The sequence below is a fragment of the Petromyzon marinus genome, chromosome 13 (genome assembly GCF_048934315.1).
Source record: "Petromyzon marinus isolate PM22_M1 ecotype Great Lakes invasive population chromosome 13, UKy_Petmar_22M1.pri1.0, whole genome shotgun sequence".
Lineage (NCBI taxonomy): Eukaryota > Metazoa > Chordata > Hyperoartia > Petromyzontiformes > Petromyzontidae > Petromyzon > Petromyzon marinus.
Window position 1 is genome coordinate 12971987 of NC_133679.1, and position 27706 is coordinate 12999692.

Consider the following 27706-nt stretch of genomic DNA (forward strand, 5'->3'; position numbering starts at 1 on the left):
CCCCCGGGGCCTCTGGCACAAGCTTATTAGTTATATATTTAAGTCGTGGTTTCGTCCAGAGCCCATAAAATAAAAGGCACTTTACCACCACTCACACTGAGATTGTATTAAAAGGCTGAGTGCTATATTATTGGCCTACTTTCGTCATCCTCTAATCAAGTAATCAATGCCTTAAATGAGCTGAAAATTTAGATGGAACAGACATCCAGGGATGGGCCAGGTGATTTCCCACTCGTGGCCCAAAGGACACACATGGGAGAAACCAACACTCAAAACCTTTATTTTCGCTCAACGTTTTATAACCCACGTATTTTGAAGACATTGTTCAACACCTCCAGCGTAAATAATGATCACGTGTCAATGTGTCAGTGTTTAGTCTACACCAGCGTTAATTCACAAAACTGCAATTATACATCCATGTCTGTTGTTAAAATTATCTCCACTGTTGATTGATGCGAGAGGAATTAAACAAGTTTGCAATGTTTGAATTAAATGTATAACAAGGTGTACAGTCGCACGTTCCAAAGACAGTCCAGAGCCTTGGACGTTATATCTGCATGTAATCTACAACTATTAATTGATCAGAATGACCAATGGAGGACGGAAACGTATCCACATTGATCTCTGTGCCTAATCTACATTAGCCCAAGGCATATTTCAGACAATGGAGGTTAATTTCACTCATCAATTTCGACTTATTCCAGATGTTGCTCCCATATAATTTCTATTAACAAAAAAAAAACCCCATATACTCTCACTTTTTTTTTTAAACCCATCAGTACAGCGAGTCTGCTTTGCAGCAGGTGCTTTTAACAAAAATACTGTAGTACTGGCTACATGGCAACGTAATTGCATTGATCATAAGTATATGTTTTTTGTAAATACTTGGCAGTTATGGCAAAGAGCAATATCGTCTTTAAAACTCCCAATTGTCTTATGCACAAGCTCTAAAATGTTCAATGGCAATGCCAATGGTTCATGTGCATGTAAACATTTTATTATTTTAAAGCGCTTGACACCAATGTTATATATATTGTCATGGTATCTGTAGCATCAGTAAAGTGCATTAAATACTACAGTATAGACAGTAATCTAAGTTGTGAATTTGCATTTGCTGATGAAAATGTAAGCAGAACTGTCAGAATGTTGAAAGTACAATGCCGTATGTATGCAAGTACGTACACAATACCCTAATAATTTGAATAACCAGTATAAAACGTTGCCCAAATATAACCACATGGTCTACGCAGAAAATGGGTCAAATATTAAAACACATCCAAACACTTGCAATGTTTTTTTATATATAAATATATGAATACTGTAAGCAATGTCCAATTAAACCTTTAATATAAACACAGTACTGCACCATATTTTTGGTAATATTATTTAGTATTCAATAATGAGGGCTGAACTTTACAAGCATGAAAGATGTTTTTGTTATTAAAAAAAACAATGCTAATGATGAAAAATTTAATTCAATATCTGTACATATTATCGCAGATCTACGAATTTAAGCTGTGTCCATGCAGGCGTATACGTGACACTGTAAAGGTTTCGGCGCACCTGTGGCATACGCCACGGGTCAGGCATGGCGGAAAAAATCTTCGATCCGATGTGAAGTACAGGCAGATGTCACGAGCATAGGGTTTAACATCCGATTAGCATATGATCGCATGAATCATCCGACTCTCCTGGAGGGGACAGAGCTAAATATACACACTCAAGTGTTAGTGGGAGGCAATGCTGCTAAGAGCATCAGCCTAAATTAGGACATCCGTAATGCATGCATTGTCTCAGGCTTCCCAGCTGGTAGAGAACAATCTTTATATATAATCCAATAAGGCATCCTAGATAGCACTCAAATTGCATGGACCCTGGAAACAAACTCCCACCAACTGCACCAGGCAAGTGAAAGAGAAGAGCCTCATTCATAGCTTGGATTATGCCAGGTGGTGGTTTTACATTTTAAGAGACAACTCCAGTCCTCCAAGGTAAAGATGTTGTCTCAGTACAAGATCCTACCGTGTCTTCAAACTTCACTCTCTGCTAACAACACACCCACGCACTCTCCCTGGTGGAGATACCGAGGCTATCTTGTATTAAACTACTATGTGATTAACTACTTCAGTATATAGTTTAAAACATGACTTATTATCCTGTGCCACATTTTCAATACGTTGTGATTTTCTTTAGCCGTAACTAATACTCAAACAATGAGTTACACATTATATCATCAGATGACATCTGTTAGCACATCAATGACATTTGCGCCCTAAAATGCTGCAAGGACTAATGCGGTGGCTTACGATGAACACGTCACCTTCCCAGGAGGTCTGCTGGGATATTTTCAATCCTGCAACCTCAGGTCTCCAGGCTCTTTCGAGAACGTGGAACTCCACTGACCCTTATAGAGTAATGTACTCCAAACGCACACATTCTAGTGTCTGTGCAAGGTCATACTTACACATATCCAATCCGTTCAGGCTTAGCACTTACAACGAATCTCCTTACTCAAGCCTCGCCGGTACATACGACACTTCCACCGCTTATAATACACGGGAGACTGTGGCCAATCGACAGTGCTCGCACCTCCATAACAAACAAGGATGACCATCGCTGGCATCGGCCGTCTCACTTCACACACTCACGGTTCACCACCTTTTCCTTGCGCGCTAGGTTTTCTACCCTGGGAGAGACCTGACCTCTGGCTTTGGCGCGATCACGATCGTCCGCTTTGCCCATTACGAGTTCGCCATTCACAGCGCCTTCGCGCACGCACTCCGGGTTTCCGCCAACGGCGCCCGTCGGCACGGAGAGATGCTCCACGTTTGCACCGACGCTGGGCGCCTCGTGGTTGGGCGCGGTCGTCCCGAGCCGTTCGCAGGCGTCCTCCTGCCGTGGAGTTGTGGCGGTTGCGTCGGGTTGGCTGCTGGGCGGCGGGCGGTACTCCCAGAGCAAGAAGTCCTGCAGGAGTGTGTTGACCGCCTCGGGGCATTCCAACATGACCATGTGACTCCCGTCCTCCACCGCCTTGAGAAAGGCGATCAGCAGGATCTGGATATGAGCACAGAGAGTTATGAGCTCGGGACATGATTCTCCTCGTGCATGGAACAGCATTGCATTGCTGTTAACATTTAAAAACTATTCCTCTCCATTCAGTGTTTAATTGGCAGCTGTTGGATTTACCAATTGAGCACTGTAAATGTAAGCGCTTTTGAACTATACCCTTTTCCACGGTAACATACTTGAATATGATGCCTACTTTAAATAATGCCTTTCTAATCTCACGAACATGTTTGCTATCTGCCATCTCCTTTAAAATATATATTTCATCCCATCGGGCTCTTGCCTGCTTAAAAGATGTTTGTTTCATTATTTTGAATACAAATAAATAAAAGATGTTTGTTTCATTATTTTGAATAAAAATAAATAAAGACTATCGTGTGAGAATCTGGAAATATAAGGTACACAGGCCACTTGAAAGACTGTTCTGGTAGCCCTGCCTATGGCTCCATGACTCTCATTATACTCACCCATGGTTACTTTTCTGACCACCAAGAAAGCTCTTTCTCGCTAGTAGAAAGACATGGTTGGCATGGACCCAGGTGCAAGTAATTAAATCTTTGCCTTCTTCGCAGCCAGACATCTCAGCCTTTTCTACGCCACCGCTTCCTGTCCATCTGTGTCCTCACTTTTCACCTACCCATAATGCTTTTATGCCACCCGTGATTCTCTTCTTCCCACCGGTGTGCTAACTTTATGGTCACTCATAGGTCCCCGTCCGTGCACCGGTGACTCGATTTCCGACTGAGTGGTCCACAAGCTCCGTGCGTGTGCCCTGCTTGGGTCCACACACCTCACTTACCTCGGCCATGCGCTGGTCCTCTTCGATTGGTACGAAGCGGTCATGCAAGCCGTGCACAATGAGCGTGGGCACGGTGAGTGCCGCATGGTACAGCTCGTCGCCCTCGGGCCAGTACTGCCCGCTCATGGTGGCGCGCAGCACCAAGGGCGGCACGCTGAACGCGTTTCCATCCCGCAGCAGTTGCTTCTCCTTGGTGCCCTGACGTGCAAACCCGGCCCTGCGCAAACGTTTAAAAAAACTAAAATAATGCGTCGAACTGCGGTGCATCGATTAAAATGAACTGCATTCCATTCACATGCTTGTGATACGTGCACTGGAATGTATGTGTGTAAACATTCGATTATGTTCCAATGTATGTAATGGGTTAGCATGACCTCTGATGCCACTTGAGGCCACTACAATCGCAGAAATGTCTGAAAAAAATCTATTCTTGAATGGAATCATGACCCCAAATTGTAAGAATTGAGGCCGGGTTGAAGCAACCGTAGGCCTAGAACTATGACCTCGTGGGACTCCACAATAACAAGGCGAAGCGGTACCCAAAGCCAAGGACGGCGCTCACTTGAGGAAGGCCCACGCCAGGCAGGGCGAGATGCAGTGAACCAACCGGAGGCCTAGAACTATGACCTCGTGGGACTCCACAATAACAAGGCGAAGCGGTACCCAAAGCCAAGGACGGCGCTCACTTGAGGAAGGCCCACGCCAGGCAGGGCGAGATGCAGTGCAGCACGCAGGAGGGCAGGCTGAACACGGAGCACACGCTGGGCTCCAAGGGCGTCGGGCCACCGCCGTTTATCAGCACCACTTTGCACACCTGCTCTGGGTACTCGTGAGCCAGGAAGGTGCAGAACGACACGCTGGCAATGGAACGACAACAACAAAAGCAATGGCGACAGGAATTAATTGCTTGGCCTTAGCGTGACATTCAGGTGCCGTCTCTCCACCATGGCCTCATGGCCTCGTCCAGCTTTTGGTTTTAAATTAAACAAATAAATGAAACAGATTTTAATACTGTACGTAACTAGTAGAGAGTGGTTGTGGTAAATACGGCATAAAAAACAACGTTATTACACTGTACTTCTACACTATGTGTACGCTTCCTGTGTTCACAAACCCGTAACGACCAGCGTGGTGAAGTATGGTCAAATAACCCCCATGACCCGTATAGCGTGTGGAGGCCTTTATATGGAAGTGGATTGACAAAAACAATATGAAGGTATTTTTTTGGTTTTAGGACCCAGATTATTGGAAGAAAAACCTTTATTCTTTTGTTTTTGAACTTATCATATTAAAATTCGTTTCAGGCGATTGTTATGGGAGCTGAATCTTCGGAGTACACAGTTTTTTTAGAACTCAATATTCCACATGTTTTTAATGCCAGTTTTATGCTAAATCCAAAAGAAGGTAGGAAATTCCTGTTACCAGTTACTGCTAGACTGCAACAGCCCTTTCTGATGTGGTCATGTATCCATATTATCTGTGAAATTGCATCTTTGGCTGCAGTGACAAAATCAGAGCTCTCCATTAAGATCTAATCCACATTGTTTTTTTCTCTCTCTCAACATTAAGCAAAGCAAATAAAAGGCTTGCATTTTACATGACCTGGATACAGAAGCCTGCATGCGCATGTCACGGAACATCGGGTGTCAATAAAGCGGTTAACTGTATTGGACAAGCCCGATCCACTCGGCTTGTCTAATATTGTGGAGTGGGGAAACCCCCCCCCCCCAAACAACCTTGTCGTATAAAGCAGACACAAAGGCTGCCTTCCCGCTCCCATGCACTTTAATTTTGTCTATCTATCTAAAAGGACGGAACTGTGTGAGGACTAACTATAATCTTAATTTATTTGGTCAGGTATGTTCTAATAAGGTTATTTTATCGCGAACAAAAGCCTGAACACCAATACAATTTCGAACTGAATTAAAACCTACCCAAGCAACAACAACAACATACCTTCAGTGTCCGGACAAGTGAAGGTCTTCCGAATCGATTAAATGAACAGGACAGTAGAAGCGTGGTGCTAGCTTGGCTAATTAGGCAGAAAATCTAAAGAGGGGATTTGGAAAGTGGTGTTGACCTTCACTGGAGAGGTCATTGTGTGAGCCAAGATACTCAGGGACAGAAACATTGGCAGCACAAGACAATAACCATCACCTCCATCGTTCTAGATTATAGGCATGCAACATCACCATCAGGGTTGGCTAGCTAGATTAGGGTTAGGGCCAATACCACTAGACTATGCACTTTTAAATCTAGATTTTAAACTAATTTCATTTGAACTGCTTTTTGTGTTTAGTCTGTTGTTCTTCCCCCGCACCTATGATTAGCACGGTTGGCTATGTACGGTGTGAAAGAAGTTGAACTTACAGTGAATCCTCTACTTATGAACGAGTTAGGTTCCAGAGGTCTGTTTGCGAGTCGATTTGTTCGTAAGTCCAACTTTACTACTCTCGATTCCAAACATGGTGAACCACATGCACATTAAACACGGGGAATTGCTTTAAAAGTTGTATAATCTCCTGTCAATATAGATGCCACTGGTTCTTTATGTTCTGCAAATGTAGATGCCACCACCGCAATCTATTGCGCGGTGGTTGAACTTACGACTCTTAGTCCGAACAGGCAACTGGACATACGGACAGGTTTGTTCGTATCTCTGAACATTCGTAAATAGTATGTTCGTAAATAGAGAAGTCCCTGTACATACATATATACAATACTCGTTCCTATCTGGTTGGCTAATGACCCAGGTGATGGTTATGCCTAGGTCTATATCTATGGCCTGCTTAGCTGGCCGACATGCCAGGTTCAGGGTCTCTCACCCATACGAGTGGCCCACGAGGACGTTGCGGCGCTTGGCGTAGCGGCGGAAGATGAAGCGCATGTCTTCGGCGAGCGCGGCGAACGTATACGCGGCGGCGGCATCGGGTGCCGAGCTGCCGCCGTGGCCCAGGAGGTCGGGGGCCACACACTCGTAGCCCAGCGCCGACAGCGCCCGCAGCTGCTCACGCCACACCTCCAGCGAGCCGCCCACACCGTGGAAGAAGAAGAGCACCACGTCCGAGTCGGTGCCGCGGCAGCTCGTGATGACGCGCTCGCACTCCACCAGCACCGTCTTCTTGGGCTTCCTCCTCCTGGGCCAGAACCGGGGGAAGAAATTCCACGGAGAAAAAGATGCAGGTTGCGATGTGACATTTGTATTTCGTTCAAGGCTTCACTATAATGGTGTAAAGACAGTTAATCAATTCACATGGATTTAGTAATGCTATCGAATGTGCGCTTGTCTTTGGCAGTAATTTAATTTGCAGTATGGAAGTCGTTGGGTAACTGCTGTCAGGGCAAAATGCGTTTGTATGTTTGCAAATAGTCATTTTGCTTTGCTTTGTGTCTCCAAGTTTTAGATAACCCATTAAACAACTTGGCCAATTTTCAATAGAATAAGGCTCTAATATAGCGACACATTTCTATGCCACAGGTTGATTCACAGTAAATCATCTTCCAGAGTCCCCCGCTGTCACGAACGGATGGCGGTCATGCATAATGCTTTCAACCTTAGGAGAAAAGCATACAAAATTGGAAATATTGGTGGTTTAACCGTCACTAACAACTTTGGCACCTGGATGAAAATGGTTGCAGACTGTGTCATGGTGCCCATATGACCAGCCAGGTATGGACTGACCAACTCACCTGCGCCGGGGCCGTCGTGGCTGGGTGTTGCTAACCGGGATGCCGGGTGTTGGAGGCTGGGTGCTACTGGGGTCCCCGCCTAAGCTGGCCGCCGATGATTGCATGCTGCAGGCCCCTTTGCCGTGGCCAAATTCCGAGGGCCTCGTGTTGCTGTTGTTTCTGCTGTGGCTTGGCACTGGAGACCGGTTCTCGTTGCCGGCGCCGCCGGAATTACCAGTTGCCACCGGAGGCCCCGGTTCGCCCACCTTGGCGCTCAAGGGCTCGCCGCTTCCAGAGCCGCCGCCGCTGCTCACCACCTCCTCGCCTTCACCGTCGTCGGAGTTCTCGATGTACATCTGCCCATTCTTGTAGACGCAGATGCGGCGGCGACAGCGCAGCGTACAGTGCGCGCGGTCGGCTGGGTCCTCGCACGTCTCGGATCCCGGCGGGCGCTCGGGCACGGCGTGGCGGACTCGCAGCACCCGGCCGGGCCGCACCTCCACCAGCTCGAATTCGCCGCAGCCCGGCGCAATGCTCGCCGGCCCCACCGTGTTGGCGGTGGCGGAGCACGGGTTGCAGCAGAACATGGTACTGCAGTGGCCTGCAGCCTTCCAAGAAATTCCCGTCCCTCGTCCGTGTGTTTTATTCTCGCGCACTTCGGGCCCGAAGTTTCAATGGCAGGCAACAGCCCGAGCGTTATGAGGTTATAAAACGCAATGCAGTAATTACATTGCGGCCAATGCAATAATGGTGCACTTTCTTGGCATATTGATTAGACCAGTAGATTAAGAATTTGATAAGTTTTGCCTAAATCCACCTACCTCTGGAATGCCTACTGGCATAAAGTCTACATTTTGATTGCCTACCTTTGCAAACAACTTTTCGGGTGCTTAAATATTTAACATTGGCCTTTTCGTGGCTCTGCGATTGCCGACCGTTCGCAGAGTGCAACGCTTCAAGGGCTGCGCGCAACGCTGTCTGAATAATTTAAATCGTCTCTCCATGGGCAGCGCGTGGCACAGGCGAGGACGCACAGGTGAGTGGCACTCGAGTGAGTGGCGCTCAGGTGTGTCTCCTGGCTACGGCCCTCCCATTCACGCTGTCAGCTGATGTGGTTTCAGGTGTGGTGGAACCCTTAATGACACGATCCTTATCACGTTGTGACCTGGAGACATAGGGATGCACAAACAGCACCGTTAATACAATACATATATGTATTATACACAGGCCGAATTACTGCTATCAATGACAATAATATTATTTATCCAGCAAAGGCTGGTGGGTCCCTGTATTGGGATGGTTGACCAAGTCCATACAAAGTATTTTTACACGCGAGAAGAACCCTGAGTACCCACAGAAAAGCAACTATACAGATATGAGGTTAAAGCTGAATATATATTCAGATATACGGTTGAAAATTCAACCTACTTGTTGTACTGCGATCTAACTGGCCACATCATGGCCCAACGTGTTGGGTGTCTCATGCCTGATGATCAATTACAAACCAACACAAAAACAATTCATACATTGTAGCAATTATCTTATGTTGGAAGTGTGCAATGGATGAAAGTGGCATGAGATTAACTAGTGGTGGCAGGGGACCGCAGCGATTGGATAGGGGTAAGAGCCATTGTTGCGGTTTATAACCGATGGAGGTGCGAGATTGTTGGGAAGGCTGATTTGTTTACGATGTAGAATATATAAACACACACACTCGCGATTGCCATGCATGTGACACGTAAGAGATCAGCGTATTCCCAATTAAATTGGGGGAGTTCCCTGTTCAGGTCCTTGGCCAAACACGATCCAACCAACAATAAGTCAGTGCCTGAACGAACGACTGCCATCAATCATCCCACACTGCGGTCGGTTCCTGTGTGCCAATTAATATGGGCAGATAAACCAAAGTGAACCAAATGATTACAAACCGATCCACGTTGACCAATTGATAGGGGATCATGCGACACATTATCAACGCTTATTCACAAATTTTGCTCTTAATATAATGAACAATTTTGCTGGTGACGATCCAGAAAGCTGTTGCATAACACGAATACAGTCTCGAGACGTAATCACTCCGTTATTATCATGATGCTATTAACTGCATTGTTATGGCATTTAGTAATTAGCGATGGACATTGTCATGGCATACGGCTAAGCCTGCGACATACATTAAAATAACATAATCAATGATACAATTATCAGAAATTGTAAAGGTCTCATTGCAATGCATACGCGAACACTCTCAATGCAAAATACGCAGATGACAAAACGTTGTGTATAATATACAGTGCAGTATATTGTACTGTACACACACACACAAACGCGACTTACTGATTATACCAGATATGTAACGCTGTTGCAAAGCATTGTTCATTCATAACATGGGTGAAGACTGTATGGATGGATGAATAAAGGAAAAAAAAACAATGTCTCTACGTTGGGCATGCAGCAGGCGAGCAAAAACATTCGGTTTGGAAAACGCAGTTAACGTTAACCTCCGTTATCATCATATCGACTGCTGGACAGTCGCATCCTGAACGATTCTGCAAGGACATCATTTAATCCGCCGGCTACACACGAGCGGATTTCATCGCTCCATCTCCTTGGCGGAAACGTGCCCTAGAGGCTCGGCAGGGTGCTGTTCACCACAATCGCAATAACACGCGCCGCACTGCACTTGACACAAACATTATGCGACCCGAGTCGCCTTCCACCCTGTACCATCATCACCTGCACCATCATCACCTGCACCAACACCACAACGTGCACCATCATCACCTGCACCAATACTACCACCTGCACCATCACCTGGATCATCACCAACACCACCTGCACCATCATCATCACCACCTGCACCATCATCACCACCACGTGCACCATCATCACCACCACGTGCACCATCATCACCACGTGCACCATCACCACGTGCACCATCATCACCTGCACCATCATCACCATCACCACCTGCACCATCATCACCTGCACCATCATCACCTGCACCATCACGACGTGCATCACCATCACCACGTGCACCATCATCACCATCACCTGCACCATCATCACCACTGTCCGCACACTCCACCATCACGGCCAGATCTAGTCCCAAATCAACACCATCGCCAAGCAGCACGGCTCCGCAGTGTATACACACACAGTACAGTCTACACTGCAGCATCCACAGTCCATGCAACCTCGCATATCGCATATTAATATTGTTGTTATAATTATTTTTAAAACGCGCAGCAGGTTATATGCATTACTGGTATCGCCGATTCAATGTTATACCTCGCGCAGTCGCGTGTAGCACGCCTTGTTGCTCTTGTCGTAGATGATAATGATGGTGGTGGTGATGATGTTATTGTTGATGCCAATGGTGGTGATGTTGAATATGATGATGATAGCGCTGACGGTGGTCAGTGGTTGTTGTTTGTTGACGATGTTTTTGTTGGAGATGATGAATGCGGTGTTGTTGACGAGACGGTGATGATGATGATGGTGGTGGTGGTGCAGTGGTGGTGGTGTAAGTGCTGCCGTTGCACATATAAAATAATGGTGATGGTGGTGGTGGTGTCGTGTGTGTGCGTCGTTGACGCTGTCTTCTTTGGGGAGGATGAGGAGGAGAGACGAGGCAGCCGTCTGTCTCTCTCTGGCGGTGAATGCGCAATGGCTCGGCTGCCTCTCAAGGTCAGCAGCAGCAGAAGAAGAAGAAGTGATTCCCCCCGTCTAAGTCGCTTCACTCCCCGGGGGAGCTGAGATCCCTCCCCCCACGACTCTCCCCCCCACCACCACTCCCCCCCCCACCACTCACTCCCCCCCCACCACTCACTCCCCCCCCCGCACCACTCACTCCCCCCCCCGCACCACTCACTCCCCCCCCCCCACCACTCACTCCCCCCCCCATCACTCACTCTCCCCCCACTCACCACCCCCCCTTCCCCCCCACTCACCACCCCCCCTTCCCCCCCACTCACCACCCCCCCTTCCCCCCCACTCACCACCCCCCTTCCCCCCATTCACCCCCACTAACACCCCCCCTCCCCCACTAACACTCCCCCCACTAACACCCCACTCACCCGCCCTTCTACCCCCCCCCTCGTCTCCTGTGCTTAATCGACTTAATGCCGCGGCAGCGAGGAGGAAGATGGCTCTCGGGACGACGGTTCGATCCCGGGACCCTGTGCGGTGCTGTTGTTCGCCTATTGTCAAGTGGCCGGGTTCGTTCTCTCTGCGCTGCGAACCCGGCTGGCTGGGTTCGATTCCCGCTCACGGCCGCCAACAACCGGTAGCGATTGTCTGTACCGGTACCTGGGGCCTCTCCCCTAGGTCAACTCGGCCTCAAATGAGTAGCTGGTGCGGTGCCCGGCCTTCCACAGGTGCTGCTCGCTAACAGCACTTGCCCCGACAGTCTGTTAAGGCTACACGGGGGATCTTTGCCTTTGGTCGCGTGGATCTCTCTCTCTCTCCAGGGGTTCATCCGCTGTTTGCCCTCCTCCACATTTTGTACAAACGAAAAACGTGCGTTAAGATATAAATTCCCACGTGTGATGATTTACGTAACAATTGCACTTCGATGAGCTGTCACGGGTGGCCAGGTCGCCTCTGAAAGAATAAAAAAACGAGCTGATGACAGCTCGGTAAGATATTATTGGTTCTTTCGGTAAAGTCACGTAGAAGGGAAACAAAATAATAAAAATATAAAACAAACATTATCACGACGTTTCGACTGCAGCACAAGCAATCATCATCAGGTGTGAAAACCACAGCAAGAAAATTTGAAAAAAGTGGCGGTTTTTTTAACGTTAGCACCACGGAGAGCGATTTGGCAGTAATTCAGGTGGACTAGTCCATCTATGTTCGGAAAAGAGGAGGGGGGAGACGAAAATAATGGATGCGGTCTGAAAGCCACCGTAAGCGTGAACAATCAGTTAAGACCCGAAATGGTTTATGATATCCTTCCAATGATTGCTAAGCCATAATCCATCTTCTCGGTTTAAATTGTCTCTGTGTTTGTATATGTGGTTAGCCTCATGAACGAATCTCTCATGGTAGCCAGATGGCTTGCAGAGAACCTCTGTCTTGGAGAAGTCAGTAAGATTTTAAAATAGTTTGGTTTAGGGGCCGTCCATAAATGACGTCACGCACCTAGGGGAGGGGGGGTCAGAGATTTGTGACGATGTGTGACGAGGGGGGGGGGTGAGAAATGTGACGTCACATCAAAATGCGCAACTTTAAATAAATATAGACAACACGTTCTACTTAATGAAATAGACTTTTTAATAAATGTTTTCTCCTACATCAGAGTGCAGCGCCACATTAAATACGCACTAGAATGACAATAGTTTAAAGCGATTTGAAGCATGTTTTATTTGGGGGGGGGCAGAGCTTTGTGACATCATATTTGAGGGGGGGGTCTGACTTTTTGTGACGCCGTGTAACGAGGGGGGGGGTCAAAAATCTCCAAAATCGCGTGACGTCATTTATGGACGGCCCCTTAGTGGTAAGTTCAGCGTGGATGGCCGGTGTCGGCGAGGTATGGAATAAGCCACCCACCCCCACAACACCCCCAACTTACTCCACCCCACCAACCCCCCCTTGGCTGTATTCACACAACTTCCACGTGCTTTATCTAATCAATATTTATACAGTGCACTTCACATCATCAGCACGGGGCATCTCGGCGCTTTACATAACATCATGACCGTGTGTGCCTGAATTCCAAACACTTTTATAGAATCTTCTCGTTTTGTACGGCTGATGTCAGTGTCGGATGGAGCTAGTGCGGGGCCTGTAGCATATGTTAAAAGGGGCTCTAAATTTAAAAACGCATAAATATTAAAACACAAATCTTTAACTTGCATAGTAAAGTAATTGTATATTTTCATTTGCAAAACAGCCAGATAATACGACAAATCGCTAACCTTAAACACCCAGTCGTTCATAAAAGTTGAAGGCGGTATAGTACTATAGTAATAGAGCAAGTGCAGAATCACTGAACCGGAATTGATAGCTTGAAAGCATTTAGCGCGGGGCCCTTGAGAGTGCGGGGCCCGTAGCATTTGTAGCTACTCTTGCTACGAGGATAATCCGGCACTGTCTCTGATGTCGAGATGCAGAGCGACAGCTACAATTTGACATTCAGGTGGTCTAGCCAGACCACCGCATCAAGAGCAGCGGAGTGGTACTCATATAATAATAGATGTGCAAGTATAACAAAATACAAGAATACATTTTTATTTTGGAAACATCGTGAAAGAAATGCACCCCTGGGCAATCTAATTAGAAAATAAAAGTGTATTATGATTATAATTGAACAGGCATTTTTTTAATCGTATTAAACACTGTGCTCTGAAGAAGGGTCATTGTCTGAAACGTCACCCGTTTTCATGTATTTCCCTTCAAGGCAATGTTATCGACGAATGTGTTGAGTTTAGTTTGTAATTAAGGCCAGTTGACTAAAAGCAAAGGTCAAAGCAGATAACAAGGTCAAAGCAGATATCTAACTCGCCTATTTACGTTAGAGTACACGTACGTTGAAATTATTTTGCACCGTACGTAGCCACCATGCTAATCGGAGGTGCGGGGGAAAGACCACGTATTCGTAGTTTTGCACGACAGTATACAAGTACAATCCATAAATTGTACGTACATATTCACACAAGTGATGTGTCCGCTTTGGAGGGTTCTTATACGGGGGAATCTGAACACAGGTTATGTTTTTCTGGGTGTAAACTTGGAATGGGATATCTTTCACACCAATGTTTATACATCGCCTTCCAATTCCTGCTGGAGCAATCACTCCACTTACAATACAATGTGATATTGCGTTCCATGCATAGTTAACCGTGCCCTGTCCACTTCTGAAGGCCTCTCCACGTTGTCGCCACCTGTATGTTTAACATACAGTAACATACATGTGTAGAGGAGTATTGTGAGTAACCAGTGAGGGGGCGAGCAGAAGGAGGTGCGAGTGGGTTGAGAGTCATGCGGGGCCAAGGATGATGTAACGTCACGGGTTTCGTAAGAGGCTTTCAGAAAGCACTTTCAGGAAAGTGGACGGGGCTGAGCTGGGGGAAGGAGCCGCCCAAAGCGTTCTTAAGGGGGACCCCGTGACGGAGGCGGGGTCGTCGTTGGGGGCCAAGGTAAGGTCCGGCTGGAGTGGGGTCTCTCTCCTCGTCGCGGAGCGGTGTTGGCTGATCCCTCGCTCCGGGCAGACGAGCGAGAGAGCCAAAGGGATAGCCAGGATAGGGTCCAAATAGTTATTCAGTGTCCGTGTGAAGGACGGAGATAGAGTGCACCTACATGGGTGCGAGTGTCGGATGGCGAGTGAGAAAGTGTTTTAATAAACGGCAACAGCCGTTATAGTATTCGTCGCCACGTGGTTGTACTGCACAACACGTGCAGTGTAATAGCGCCGGCTGGTGGACATCAGCGGCAACTGTGGCGGACAGATAGTACACACGCCGGTGAGGGCGTGCACGAGGTGTATGCAGAGGGAGCAACTAGGGTAAGGGTCACGGAGGTCCCCATTTGGAGGCCCCTGGAACCTGCTCGCGGCTTCGAGAAGGGAGGCGCGGTCAGGGCGGAGCCAAGCCGCACTGGTAGCATAAAAGGAGCCGAGAGCGGGGGGCTCGAGGCTGCCGGTTCTGGGAATGGACTCGCCTCGTCGTCGCTAAACGTCTCCACTAGGTATTGCGCTCTAAAGGATAGTAGTTGGCTATCTCAGTCAGCGCCGTCAGTGTTAAGATGGCTCTTGTTATGTACAGGCTAGGCTTAGCTGCTGTGGAGTGTGTGCAGACGGGACCGTGAAAGTGCCTTCTAAAAACTGTCTCTGAATCGTGGACACTACACATGCTGAACTTCTTTTGCACCGTACGTAGCCAACCGTGCTAATCGAAGTTGCGAGGGAAGCGTATTATTAAATAATACATATTACAATTCCTTATAGGGGAAACACATACTAATTAACGGATTACTAACGTAGCATATAATCACAATATCACACATTACAACTAATTACTAATCTACAACTCATTACTAATCATAACCATTGACTGATTACCAATCGATTATATAATTACAATACCCCCCCCTCCGCCTCAAATCACTGCACCTGAAATGAGTTAAATGATGACGTCACCCTGCTGCTCTATTTAAGACCGGGAGCAAGCGAGGGCTTTACCATTCTGGCGAATTGCCCGATGATGCTGGATGTAACTACCAGCAAAACGTCGTACTCAAACTGTAAATATTGTGGATTCACTCTTCAGCACACCGGTGGGATAAAGTAGTGAACTATTTGTCTTTTGTCAACGTGACACTTTTTTGCTGATTGGCCGTGTCGGGTGGTGGAGGGTTACGACACATTTATAAATAACGCGATCTAACCCAAAAACCTTTACTATGAAAGGACAACTAAACACAAAAAGCAGTTCTAACTAAATTAGTTTTCAATCTAGATTATTTAAGTACATAGCTCCAGTGGCTTCCTAATATCGGATGGAAGAGCATTCCAGACGGCCGCAGAAGCGCATCTGAAAGTGCGCGATCCGGTGGCAATCTTTGTTCGATGGCGAGCCAAAAGCCGCTGCTGTGAGGATGACCGGAGTTCTCACGGTCTCACGATGCAATGCAATGATCCATGTAGTTCCTGCTACGGACATATATTTTGGGGGTTCACACCTTTGGCTGCCACCCCCGACGTTTTGTCTCGATCGACCACCGGCCATCAGCCCTCGTAACGACGTTGGGATGCCCAAACCCACTTTACTCCGCCATGAGTCAAGATGATGTCCTTCTACTTTACAAATTCAATGTATTAACGTGCGTTTCTATAATTTGAGTACGAATTTGTTTACCCCAACATTGCAAGACATTCAGTGAGCGTATAATTCTAAATTTAATCGAGCATTTATTTAAAATTTTCATAGAAAATTTACTTCAACTGCTAAAATGTTATATACTGTAGTTTGATTATCCTAAATTGTATCTTAAATTATTATATAATAAAAAAACATGCACATATACAATGCCACATGGTATGGACCACAAGGGATTTACCGTTGATTAATTGTACTTGTAAAGTAAAATTATCAAATTGAACGTAGATATTACTCAAGAGGAAAGGTTGCAAATGCAGTTACTGTTACCGATTTCTGAAAAAAATCCAATGAAGTTGTCCACCTCCGCCTAAAACACAGCATTCTTAAATGCAAAGTCCACTCAAGGCACTGGTTACAATGGTGCAGCCCATTCACACATTACGCAGAAGGGTCATTTGCGAGGTTTTAGTTTTATTAAAGGCACCTACATTGAAAGAGCCTTATAAATGCTACATATACAACTTCCTAAAGGATAACTACAATGGTTGGCAGTTCACTTTTATGTTTTGTTGAATATAAAATGTGGTAAACTATACAGAAAAATATTATAAGTGGTCTACATAATTAAAACATACCAACGATTGGAATAAAATGTGAGTACCCAATGGAATATATTGACACGATGTACAAATTCAGCAAAAAAAAAAATACTGCATCATGAGTAAACTGAGGATATTATTGATAACAATTCATGCTTTCTGGGGTGTAAATGGAGTACGGTGGTTTCATGTCAAATATTACAAAGTGTTCAGTTAGACTGATTGTTTTTCTTTTAGAGAAAAAGGCACAGGTTATATCTACAGACCACATCCCTATCAATTAGTGTTGTCTTATATTTTCAGTCAACATTCACATTACCAGATGCTATTTTCTACTTTTGTCAAAATGTAAGAGTAATGCTTATTTATATATTTTAAAAAAGCCATGTTGTAATGTATAACATCACATCAATGACACTTAAGTGTTTTAATAGCAATACAAATAATGAAATTTAAACGTGATATAAATGTAATTTAGCTACCAAGTGAAACAGCTGATTGGAAGGTAACACGTTGCTTGTAGGCTTCGTATTGCTTTAATATCGTGGTGCTGAAAAATACTAACTCGAATCGGTGACAAAAAAATGTGGAGACAATGCCCTCTGATCTATCAGTGACAATCATAAGGCAGAACGTTGAGAAAGTAACATTTGCATAGGATTTTTCCAGGATGATCATGTTTTTTTTACGTGTTCAGAAATGTTCTAGTGATGAGGAGTCCATACGAATGTCTGAGCATCTGGCCAGACTGAACTCTTGAGAGATTTTGTGGCATGGCTTATATGTGTACTGCACCAAACAAGACCAACCATTACATTAGTAAACACAAACGCCTCAACTTCCATCCAACACTACTGGCTTTTCGACTCGTGTCCCCACACCTCACACAAAACCATTAAATGTTTTAACACAAAAAAACCTCAAAACAGTATATCACACTACCGCACTAGAAAACTACAGTTTATGATTGTGGTGCAAATTATTTGTGAATACTTACAGATATTAGAACATCCGCAGCTGGGAAACAAAACATTGAAAATTGCATGACATCTTGAAATTCGAGAGAAATGTTTTGGAGTGAAGTCATACACCAAAGTGTCAGTAACTGATAAAACAAAAGGCGTTACTCTTTCTATTATGCATACAGGTATTGAGGTATTCAAACACCAAATAGACACATTACAAGGCATAAAGTCTGCATTAACCACACATACTTGTGGTACAAAAATGCAAGCAAATATTCCTTGATGACAACATTAGCTTGGTCCTTAAAACTGATTGGCCTTCACAAAAAGGGTACCATAGATGTCAGTAACTGCTTTATAAATCCCATCAAATGTAGTATTAAAAGATTGAACTCCAAAACATTTCTCGAGATTTACACTTTCCACTGGAATTACTTTATCAAGAGAAAAACTCCTCGCGTCCATCTAACATTTTTATGTTCATCAGATGGGTCTCTCGTCAGAGAACGTAACACATAGACACTAACACAAAGTAAACATGGAAATCTTAAGCTCACACCATTGTGGGGCATGAATGAGCATAAAATGACAGCAGTGGTGCACAAAAATTGAACACCAAACATTAGCAGCACCTCATAATTGTGGGCAGCGATGACGGATGTATTTTATACTACTGTACACTCCTGTACCGCCACCACCCACCCCACCAGCAATGACGAGTCATTCAAGAAACTCTTATTTTTTGTGGTTTCCTTCCTCATCCTCCAAAGCCTCGGTGAGACTCCCACCCCGGCACAACTGAAGTTCCTCCGAGCTGATCGTGTCGGATTCGATGGCGGCGTACGGCGTACCGAGGAACTGTCGGAGGTGAATCTGGCCAGAACGTCACAAGCCGGGACAGCGGGCACAGGGTTTAACAATCGTTGAGGAACACAATTTAAGACAGCCAGCTGTCAAAACATTCCCCAGAATTATCCTGCTTCTACATTGGCAGCAAACTTCACAAGTTGACAATTTGAGCCAAAACACATAACCTTGTTGATTTGTGCCATATTTGGTATTGGAGACATTGGCACATTGTTCCTAAAAATCAGCAGCATGGAGAAAATTCGCCAAATTGTGATTCTGGATTTTGATGTCAACTTAACCATCACAGCTTATTAAACAAATGTAATTAAGTGACTAATGAGAGGATGGATAATTACATAATTTAGTGACTGTTAAAAGTCAGCAAATAATAAACTCATGTTCATGAACAACTGCGAAGTGATGTTTAAATAAATAAAAAGTCTCAACAGGGATCAAAGTTCGTTAAATGTGCTTGTTGGCACCTGGATGTGGAGGTTCACTTCCATGCTGCGGGAAAGGTAAGGAAAGTTGCCGCCCGTCTTGAGGTGAGCCCTCCGTGCCAAGGGGAACAACTTGTACATCTCTTCCTTCACGTCCACGGAGAGCGCACTTTCATCAAACACCTACACCGCACACGCATTCACCCACCCACCCCCACACGCGCGCGAAAATGTGATTACAGACATTTCTTTCTTTATCCTTGTAGAGTGCCAGGGGTAAGCACCGTTGGCAAAAACCTACCTAGGCTGGCACAGCACACAAAGTGGTGAATGTGGCCCAGCACTATGCCCGGCTGATTAGTTTTCCTACGTGCTTGTGTTTGCATACCATCGCAGGTATTTATTTTAAGGATGCGCTGACATCGAGAATGATGATGTGTGTATGTACGTTGAACTTCTTTCGCACCGTACGTAACCAACCGCTTATGGAGAGGTGCGGGGGAAGGACCACAAAATAAACACAAGAAGCAGTTCTAAAGAAATTAGTTATCAATTTAGAAAGGTTCACCTACAACTGTCCACTGACTTTTATGGCCAAGGAATCAAACGCGGATCACCAGGATTGTCAAATTAGTGCAATAAAAAAATGAAAGTAAATTTTTTTTGGGCAATTCTCACTTCCTAATTCTTGAAAATAATCGATTCTTTCATAAAAATCGTGATCCAGAATCGTGAAAATGTAGCAAATCGCTGGGAGGGGGCGAATCGTTGCACGAAACATTGTTGCTTGCGGAGACCCCCCCCCCCCACCCCTTCCTTACGTCCATGACAGTGATGACGATGCCATTCAGCTTGTGCGGCTCCACGTATGAATCCTGACAGTTGAGTGTGAGGCGCGATGCCAGGTCACCCTGAGTCAAGCTTTCAACCTAGTGGGATCACGCAGTTAAATCAGAAAGGATAACAATGAGGACCAATACGAGATATGAAGCACCATGAAGATATTTCCTGCAACAGAAATAAACATAATCACCCACCCCAGCCAACATGCTTATATTGCATCAGGCACATCGATCGTAAGCACATTGCACTAATTGATCATTACACCATCATTTGAGATTTTTTTTTCAATTGCATTGTACCTTCTCTCTTTCCAAGTGGTGTGCTGTTATCATTGACAATCGGTAAACATCATATAATTTACTTTTGTCATCACCAGAAAATTATTTACATCGCTTTATTACTGTACAGAATAAAACAGCGAGTACAAATATTTACTTAAAATAGCATTTCGTTTTTAAAGACTTGTTTCAATAAAATAAACACATTTGGTATTAGTGCCATTTTTACAGCACAAAGGCTGCCACGAAGTTGCTATGGTTATGCTTTGCAAGCTTTACTGAACATTTTTACTGCTGAACTGGTTGAGAGAGACAAATCACAAACAGAGAGTCTTAAGTAGATGAGCCAGACACAACTAACGTAAGCGAGTGGGTGGCTGATGCAGCGGGTGAGAGGGTGAGTGATTGAGTGGTAAATCGGCAGGTGAGTAGATGGGCTGCACACAGAAAAATAGCAGGGGCTGTATCTTAATATCCTGGTGCTTTGGACAATCAGGTCATTGTGTGCTGTCGACCAGTCGATGGCGACTGGCAGATATGCCGGTACAGATTGATGAGTTGGGTGACATGTAGAATATTTGACAAGATGTTTCGAGAAGGTGATGTGTCAACTCCTTACTCTCACCGAATCCACCATGAAGTCGATGGCATTGGCCATGGCAGCATCCATGAGTCCGTACGCAAAATTCCCCATGACAAACTTCTTCAGCACAAAGGATGGGGCCATCCAGAAGCTGCCAAACACAGCTCGATGTCAGCATTCCAATTGTGTAACTGGTAGTCATGTTATGAATCAATTATATTCCAAACTCGTGTAGATAGAAGTGCACCACTCTGTTAGAGAGAATGACTGCAGAAGATGAAGTCAAAGAACTACTTTAAAAATTCACTTCAATCGTCATCTGTATGCACACCAAGGGGACAACTTTAATATGCCTTGCAACAAGTGTCCGTGACATGTCAAACTGAATTTTCTTAAATCTCAAGAGTTGAAATAAATGAGTAAAAACACAGATAATACTTTTATTCATGGTCACTGAATATCGGGCTGAGACCATCCAACTTGCTACACTTGAGAAACTGTTTTCATCATGGGTCACTGCCTGGATTTGGATCCAGGATCTCAGCAGCGCTGCTCAGTGTTCCGAGATGCCAAAGCTTCGATTTAGCAAAACAAACATAGGTCATAATGAACTGCATTAGGGATTTTCGGAATCAAACCCTCTCTATCCCATAAAATCCACCGGTTGGAATTAGGTAACAAACAACACACCCGACTTCTGTAGATTGATGTTGAAATCTGGCTTTATGGGGAGGCATATAGAACTAAAAGATTTGGAAAACAATGGTCACATTGATTTAACAAAAACAATACATTGCTAAAATTGTGCAATGATATTCATCTGCTAGACTTGTAGATTCCTCACAGAAAAACGTGCATGTAATTTGTTGGTACGTGGCTCATGCCTATCTGGAACAAGTGCCATATTTCACAAGTACAACTCGCATTGTTAATTACAATAAAAGTAAAGGGTTCCTAAGGAGTACCTTTTCGCACCCCACATCTGGTTGAAGACAGCTGTGTCGCAGAAGGAGTTGCACAGGATGAGGGAATGAACGCGGGGTGAGCGGAATGTGTACTCTGTGAACTTTTGTGCCAGAAACCCACCCAGAGATGCCCCAAATAAGTGTACCTGCAAACAAAAGGCATATCACTCAAAGTTAAAAAGTGTTAAAGTGTTTACAGAGCTTTGGTCTTTAGTCTAAACTTGGTGTACATTTTGTATATAAAAAGCTTGGTGTTTGTTAAACACAATGAGGCAAGCCTGACTTCGTCGAGTTGAAGATGGTCCAAGAGTCTGTGGAATCCTGTACAGAATTCGCTCAGGCTCCAATAGATGGGGTACTGCACCTGTCAGGGGCACGAGAATATGAATGATAGAAAAGAAAAATAAACCATTATTAATATACGCAATTGTGTACTATGAATTCGCAAGAGTGTTACTTCTTTCAGAAGAAGAGAGGAAGACCAACCACATCAGAGGAAAGGTGAAGAATATGGAAGCACCAGGGTGATAACCAAGTGGCAGGACAAGAAAGAGGTGGTTCCAAGTGGTAATTCAGGATGCAAAGCCTTGTCCGGGTGGATGTCGAGATGATTAGCCAGGAGAGGAATGTGTGGATGGACAAAATGCCAGGAAGTATAATATTGTTGTACAACACATAACCAAAAACACTGTTCATGAGATTTAGAAACTTTTGATTGTTCGAATGGGCGAGCGAGCTTACAGAGATGACGCGGTAGCCGCGAGCTGTCAGCGCCAGGATCTGCTGAAAGAAGATGTCGGCGGTGCCGCTAACGGGCGGCAGAAAGATGAGAGGACAACGCACTTGGCGCGGCCCCGCATCATACAGTGCCCACACCTTGCTGTCATCGTCGTCCACTACAATCTGATGATAGAATGAGATAGTGCACTTGAGTCTCCCTTGCATAAAGGGTTTTACACACATGCGCATTGTCAAGTGGCCAGCATAATGTATAAAACATTTATTGTGAAATCTGTGTAAATATTTCGGTTTTATCTCCTTGCATTCGTGTATTTTCTCTGGGTACTACGGCTTTCTTTTACATAAAGCTAAACACTTATTAATGGTAATTTCCAAACATCCCAATGTAGAACCCTTCTAAAAAAAACACATGCAAAGTATGGTACAAAATATGAACAAAAGAATTGAGATGATAAAAAACTGTCAGCAAAATCAATACAATTTTCAAGAACAAAAACAACCTTTCAGACATACAAATAAATTGCACATAAGTGCTATAAAACTAGCGGAGCCAATTAGCCACCTATAATAATACATAAACAATTGCAACATTTCAAGTTGCCAGTGTTATAAATTCAATAGGGCTCCTACATTATTGGCTACTACAATGAAAAGAGTAAGTTAATGTTTGGCAAGAATGCTGGCTAAAAGCCTGTCATCACAAGACAATGACAGTGGTTATGAAACTGGCATGGCCAGGAAGCCTTCACGTGATAATGATCTCTGTGAGCAACTGCTCATTCATTACACTCATAGCAGAAACGACACTTCAGATGCATTACTGTACATAACATATACATGTAGGCAGTCCTGACTGAGTAAGCTACAATAGGAATCTGTGACAACTGTAGTCTATTCTGTGCTTATAAGTGGACAAAATAAAAAAGCATCAGATTTGGGTCCTACAAAATTCCAATAATAAATTTTTTACTTCTTTGTATTTGAACCAGACCTAAAAAATAGTCAAGTCTATGCCTCCAAGTGGACATATCTTACATTGGTAAGTTTTAAAGGGGTGCTCAAATAAAATCAAATTAATATTTCAGACAATGCAATATTTCTGCCATTTTTTAAACAATGCTAACTTTTCAGGGGGATTGAGTAGATCACATTGCTAGAATAGATGATGGCTGGAGGTCAAACCCAAAGTCGAATTGGCAGCTAGGGAACAGGCTAAAGCTTATTTCCACAAAGGAGATGGAGCGATGAAATCAGCTTCTGTGCAGGTGCTGAATGGATTGCTATGTCGCAGGGCTATTAGAAATGGTGACGGCTTGAGAAGGCCTTAATCCACCAGTGGATTATCATGGCTGTTGGTTGATAATGTGGCAATAACACCATATAGTGGGCAAAGCGTGCAACTTTGACTGGTTAGAAAGGTACATTGACCAATATTTACGCAAACATTTCAAAATAAACCAAACTGTGTGCTGTTGCTTAACGTGCGCTGCTAACTTTATCTGCGCACAGAGGTACATTTGACTGCTGTAAAAGGATTAAACTTTCTTTCGATTTTCTCTTTAACCATACAAAGTCGAGCCCGACACGATGCCCGTCTCCTCACCCGCTTGAGAGGCACGGTGCTGCGAAAGAAGTTGTACTCGGGAGAGGACTTCATGTCCCCCATGGTTGCCCGATCGATGGTGTCACAACTTTAGCAACTGAAAGGTTCACAAACACAACACTTATAGCAGCGCAATGTATATCTGCAGGATGGACAACTTAGAAAAAAAAGCTCAGGAAAATAAGTAAAGTATACCATCGATTATCCGATATGATCCGGCCGTCCCGGGCGGATTAGACAAAACCGGCATGTAATCCGGCGATTGCCGAAAAACCGATCCAAAGGCTGTACCAGTCCGGCGATTGGCACCATGTGCGTGGCAAAAATAAGTAATATTTAAAAAAACTTTTTTTAAACACGCTACTCCAGGCTACTCCAGGAAGTAGCCCCGAAGCTTGCCATAACGTAAGGGACCGTGGTGATTTACAGCCAACGTCAGTTGGGCGTGGACAATTAGACCCAAGCCGAAATATAACATATTAAAAATGTTCTTTGGTTCTTTCGGTAAAGTCACGTAGAATGATAATAAAATAATAAATTGATAAAATAAAATAACACAATATTCTCACGACGTTTCATTCTACGTGACTTTACCGAAAGAACCAAAGAAGATGAATCATTGCAGTCACGAAAGCTTTAAATCGAAATATTAAAAATGTTTAAAAAATATATATTTTTTTCTTTTTAATCACATAATATAGTATTGTCATCAGTATGACATAAGTATACCAGGTTTGGAGTCGATACCACCTCCAATTATACACCCCACTATCATCACCCCATGAAGAGTCTTGCGGAGTGGTAAGTACAGTGCAGTAAATACTACAGCAACTTTATACAGTCGGATATTTTTTTTGTCTATTTGGATGTTTATTTATGGGAATTTCACAGTCAACAAATTAAAAAGCCTAAATATATATACATTTACGCATCTAAAAATAAAATGTTATGCAAAAAGAGTGCAAAAATAAGCTATTGTGTAACAATGCATAACCAAAACACGGATATGGATCTGAACCGAATACATTCCTGTAGAATTGTAGTGGCATTCGCGCAGAGACGCAGGGGTCAATGGCTGTCGCACATCCATTGACCCCTCATCCCCCCCCCGCTCCTTCACCCTCAGGACCACTGACCCCCCTGCTATTCCTAAGCACCCAGGAGCTAACACATTCCCCCGCCTTCCCTTGAACCCCTCCAAGATCCCCTACAACACCTAGGAATCCGACCTCATCCCAAATAACCCACACTTCCACCAAAGCCCTCCCCCCACCACTCCCTATAATCTTCTCAGCCCCTAGGAGCCCTCAACACAACACCCCACAACTCCCTTAAGAGCACCGTCACATTCCTCAGCACCCCCTCCTAAAACACCCAAGCCCTGAAAAACCCCCGTAGGACCTCCCATCCCCTACAACACACCAACACTCCTCCTCCCCCACCGAACTGCGAGAACAACGCCGCACAACAGCTCCTGCAGCAGTCCGCCTCGGGGTGTCCCGGGAGCAGCAACTCCGCGCCCTGCGGCCGGGCTCGCATGACCCCCACCCCCCACCTCCTCCTCCTCCTCCTCGCCCCCCGTGGAGAATAAAGCCAAAAGTTCGATCCACTAAATGCGAGCCACCTGAAGTTGTACCAAAGGACACAACAACCTTCGTTCAATGGGCGAGACGATAGAGCTTTCGGTGGTCGGGCGCAATCGTTTGTGCCGTGTATTTTTTGCTCGAGTCCGCGTTAAGAGACGCTCGGGTCAGTCGATGTTTATTAACAGGGCTCTCGTCCGAAAAACACGTTCACTTTCTCTTGCGTGTCCGTTTCTGTTGCAAGAGGGGTTGGGTTTTTTTCACCTCTTAGTTTTAACGTTAACTGTTGTGTGTGTGTGTTTTTTTACGGTACTGGGATCGTGTCGCAACGCGCCGCGTGAGAGGCCTTGCGTGAATGGCGATGTCTATAAACGCGAGTTTATACTCACAAGGGCTCAGGGAGTCGTGAACGTAGACGCGGCAACAAAAACGCCGAGTCACCACCACCACCTCCTCCTCCTCCAACCCTCGCCCCGGTAGCCGCTGCAACGCAGCCACGGGGTCGCCGCCACCACCACCGCCACGCCGCGGGACTCTCGCTTCGACCACGACCTCTGAACCCAACAGCCGCGCGCGTCACGTGACCGACGATGTTGGGGGTGGGGGGACCCTCGCCACGTGACAAGCAGCCTGCCCGCGATCACGTGACAGAAGCAGAAGCCTGCCCGCGGTCACGTGACGGAACAAGGTAGGGCTGCCCGCGGTCACGTGGCAGGGTCTCTTGTTTTTGCGTCACGTGACTCGGGCCCGGCATCGTCGGTCCACGGAGCCGGGGGGGGCGACGGGGGGGGGGGCGACGGGGGGGGGGGCGACGGGGGGGGGGGGGCGACGGGGGGGGGGGGGCGACGGGGGGGGGGGCGACGGGGGGGGGGGCGACGGAGCCGGGGGGGGGGGGCGACGGAGCCGGGGGGGGGCGACGGAGCCGGGGCGGGGGGGGCGACGGAGCCGGGGGGGGGGGCGAGCAGAGGGAGCTGACACTGACTCACTCACACATCATACACTGACTCACACACACACATCATACACTGACTCACACACACATCATACACTGACTCACTCACGCATCATGCACCGACTCACTCACACATCATGCACTGACTCACTCACACATCATGCACTGACTCACTCACACATCATACACTGACTCACTCACACATCATAAACTGACTCACTCACACGTCATGCACTGACTCACTCACACATCATGCACTGACTCACTCACACATCATACACTGACTCACACACACACATCATACACTGACTCACACACACATCATACACTGACTCACTCACGCATCATGCACCGACTCACTCACACATCATGCACTGACTCACTCACACATCATGCACTGACTCACTCACACATCATACACTGACTCACTCACACATCATAAACTGACTCACTCACACGTCATGCACTGACTCACTCACACATCATGCACTGACTCACTCACACATCATACACTGACTCACTCACACATCATACACTGACTCACTCACACATCATACACTGACTCACTCACACATCATACACTGACTCACACACACGATACACTGACTCACTCACACATCAAACAAAGATCCTCCATATAGCCTTAACAGACTGTAGGGGCAAGTGCTGTTAGCGAGCACCTATGAAGGCCGGAACGGTACACGAGGGGGTGGGTGGCCAGCACCACGCCCGACCGCCTTTGTCTCCCTAGTGGCGATGTTTACACACTGCACCAGGTACTCATTTGAGGCTGAGTCGACCTAGGGGAGGCCCAGGACCGGTTCAGATAATCGTCACCGGTGTTGGCCGTGAGCGGGAATCGAACCCGGGTCGCCAGGTTCATAGCGCAGCGCGCTAACCGCTACACTATCGCTCACACATCATACACTGACGCACACACACACATCAT

At 45.7% G+C, this 27706-nt stretch overlaps 1 protein-coding gene across 1 annotated transcript; it reads right to left on the reverse strand.

Annotated features, from left to right (window-relative positions):
* Nucleotides 1–264: 264 nt before the first annotated feature.
* On the reverse strand, nucleotides 265–26450 carry LOC116942053 (uncharacterized). The gene is made up of 14 exons (XM_076066944.1): nucleotides 26195–26450; nucleotides 24223–24319; nucleotides 22620–22781; nucleotides 22162–22242; nucleotides 21879–22024; nucleotides 20956–21064; nucleotides 20031–20138; nucleotides 19252–19392; nucleotides 18662–18793; nucleotides 7556–8205; nucleotides 6691–7002; nucleotides 4552–4722; nucleotides 3866–4082; nucleotides 265–3054 (listed from the first exon to the last, which is right to left on the reverse strand). The coding sequence occupies exons 2-14, from the start codon at nucleotides 24283–24285 to the stop codon at nucleotides 2632–2634; spliced, it is 2715 nt and encodes a 904-aa protein (XP_075923059.1). The 5' UTR covers nucleotides 24286–24319; nucleotides 26195–26450; the 3' UTR covers nucleotides 265–2631.
* Between the last annotated feature and the right edge of the window lie 1256 nt (nucleotides 26451–27706).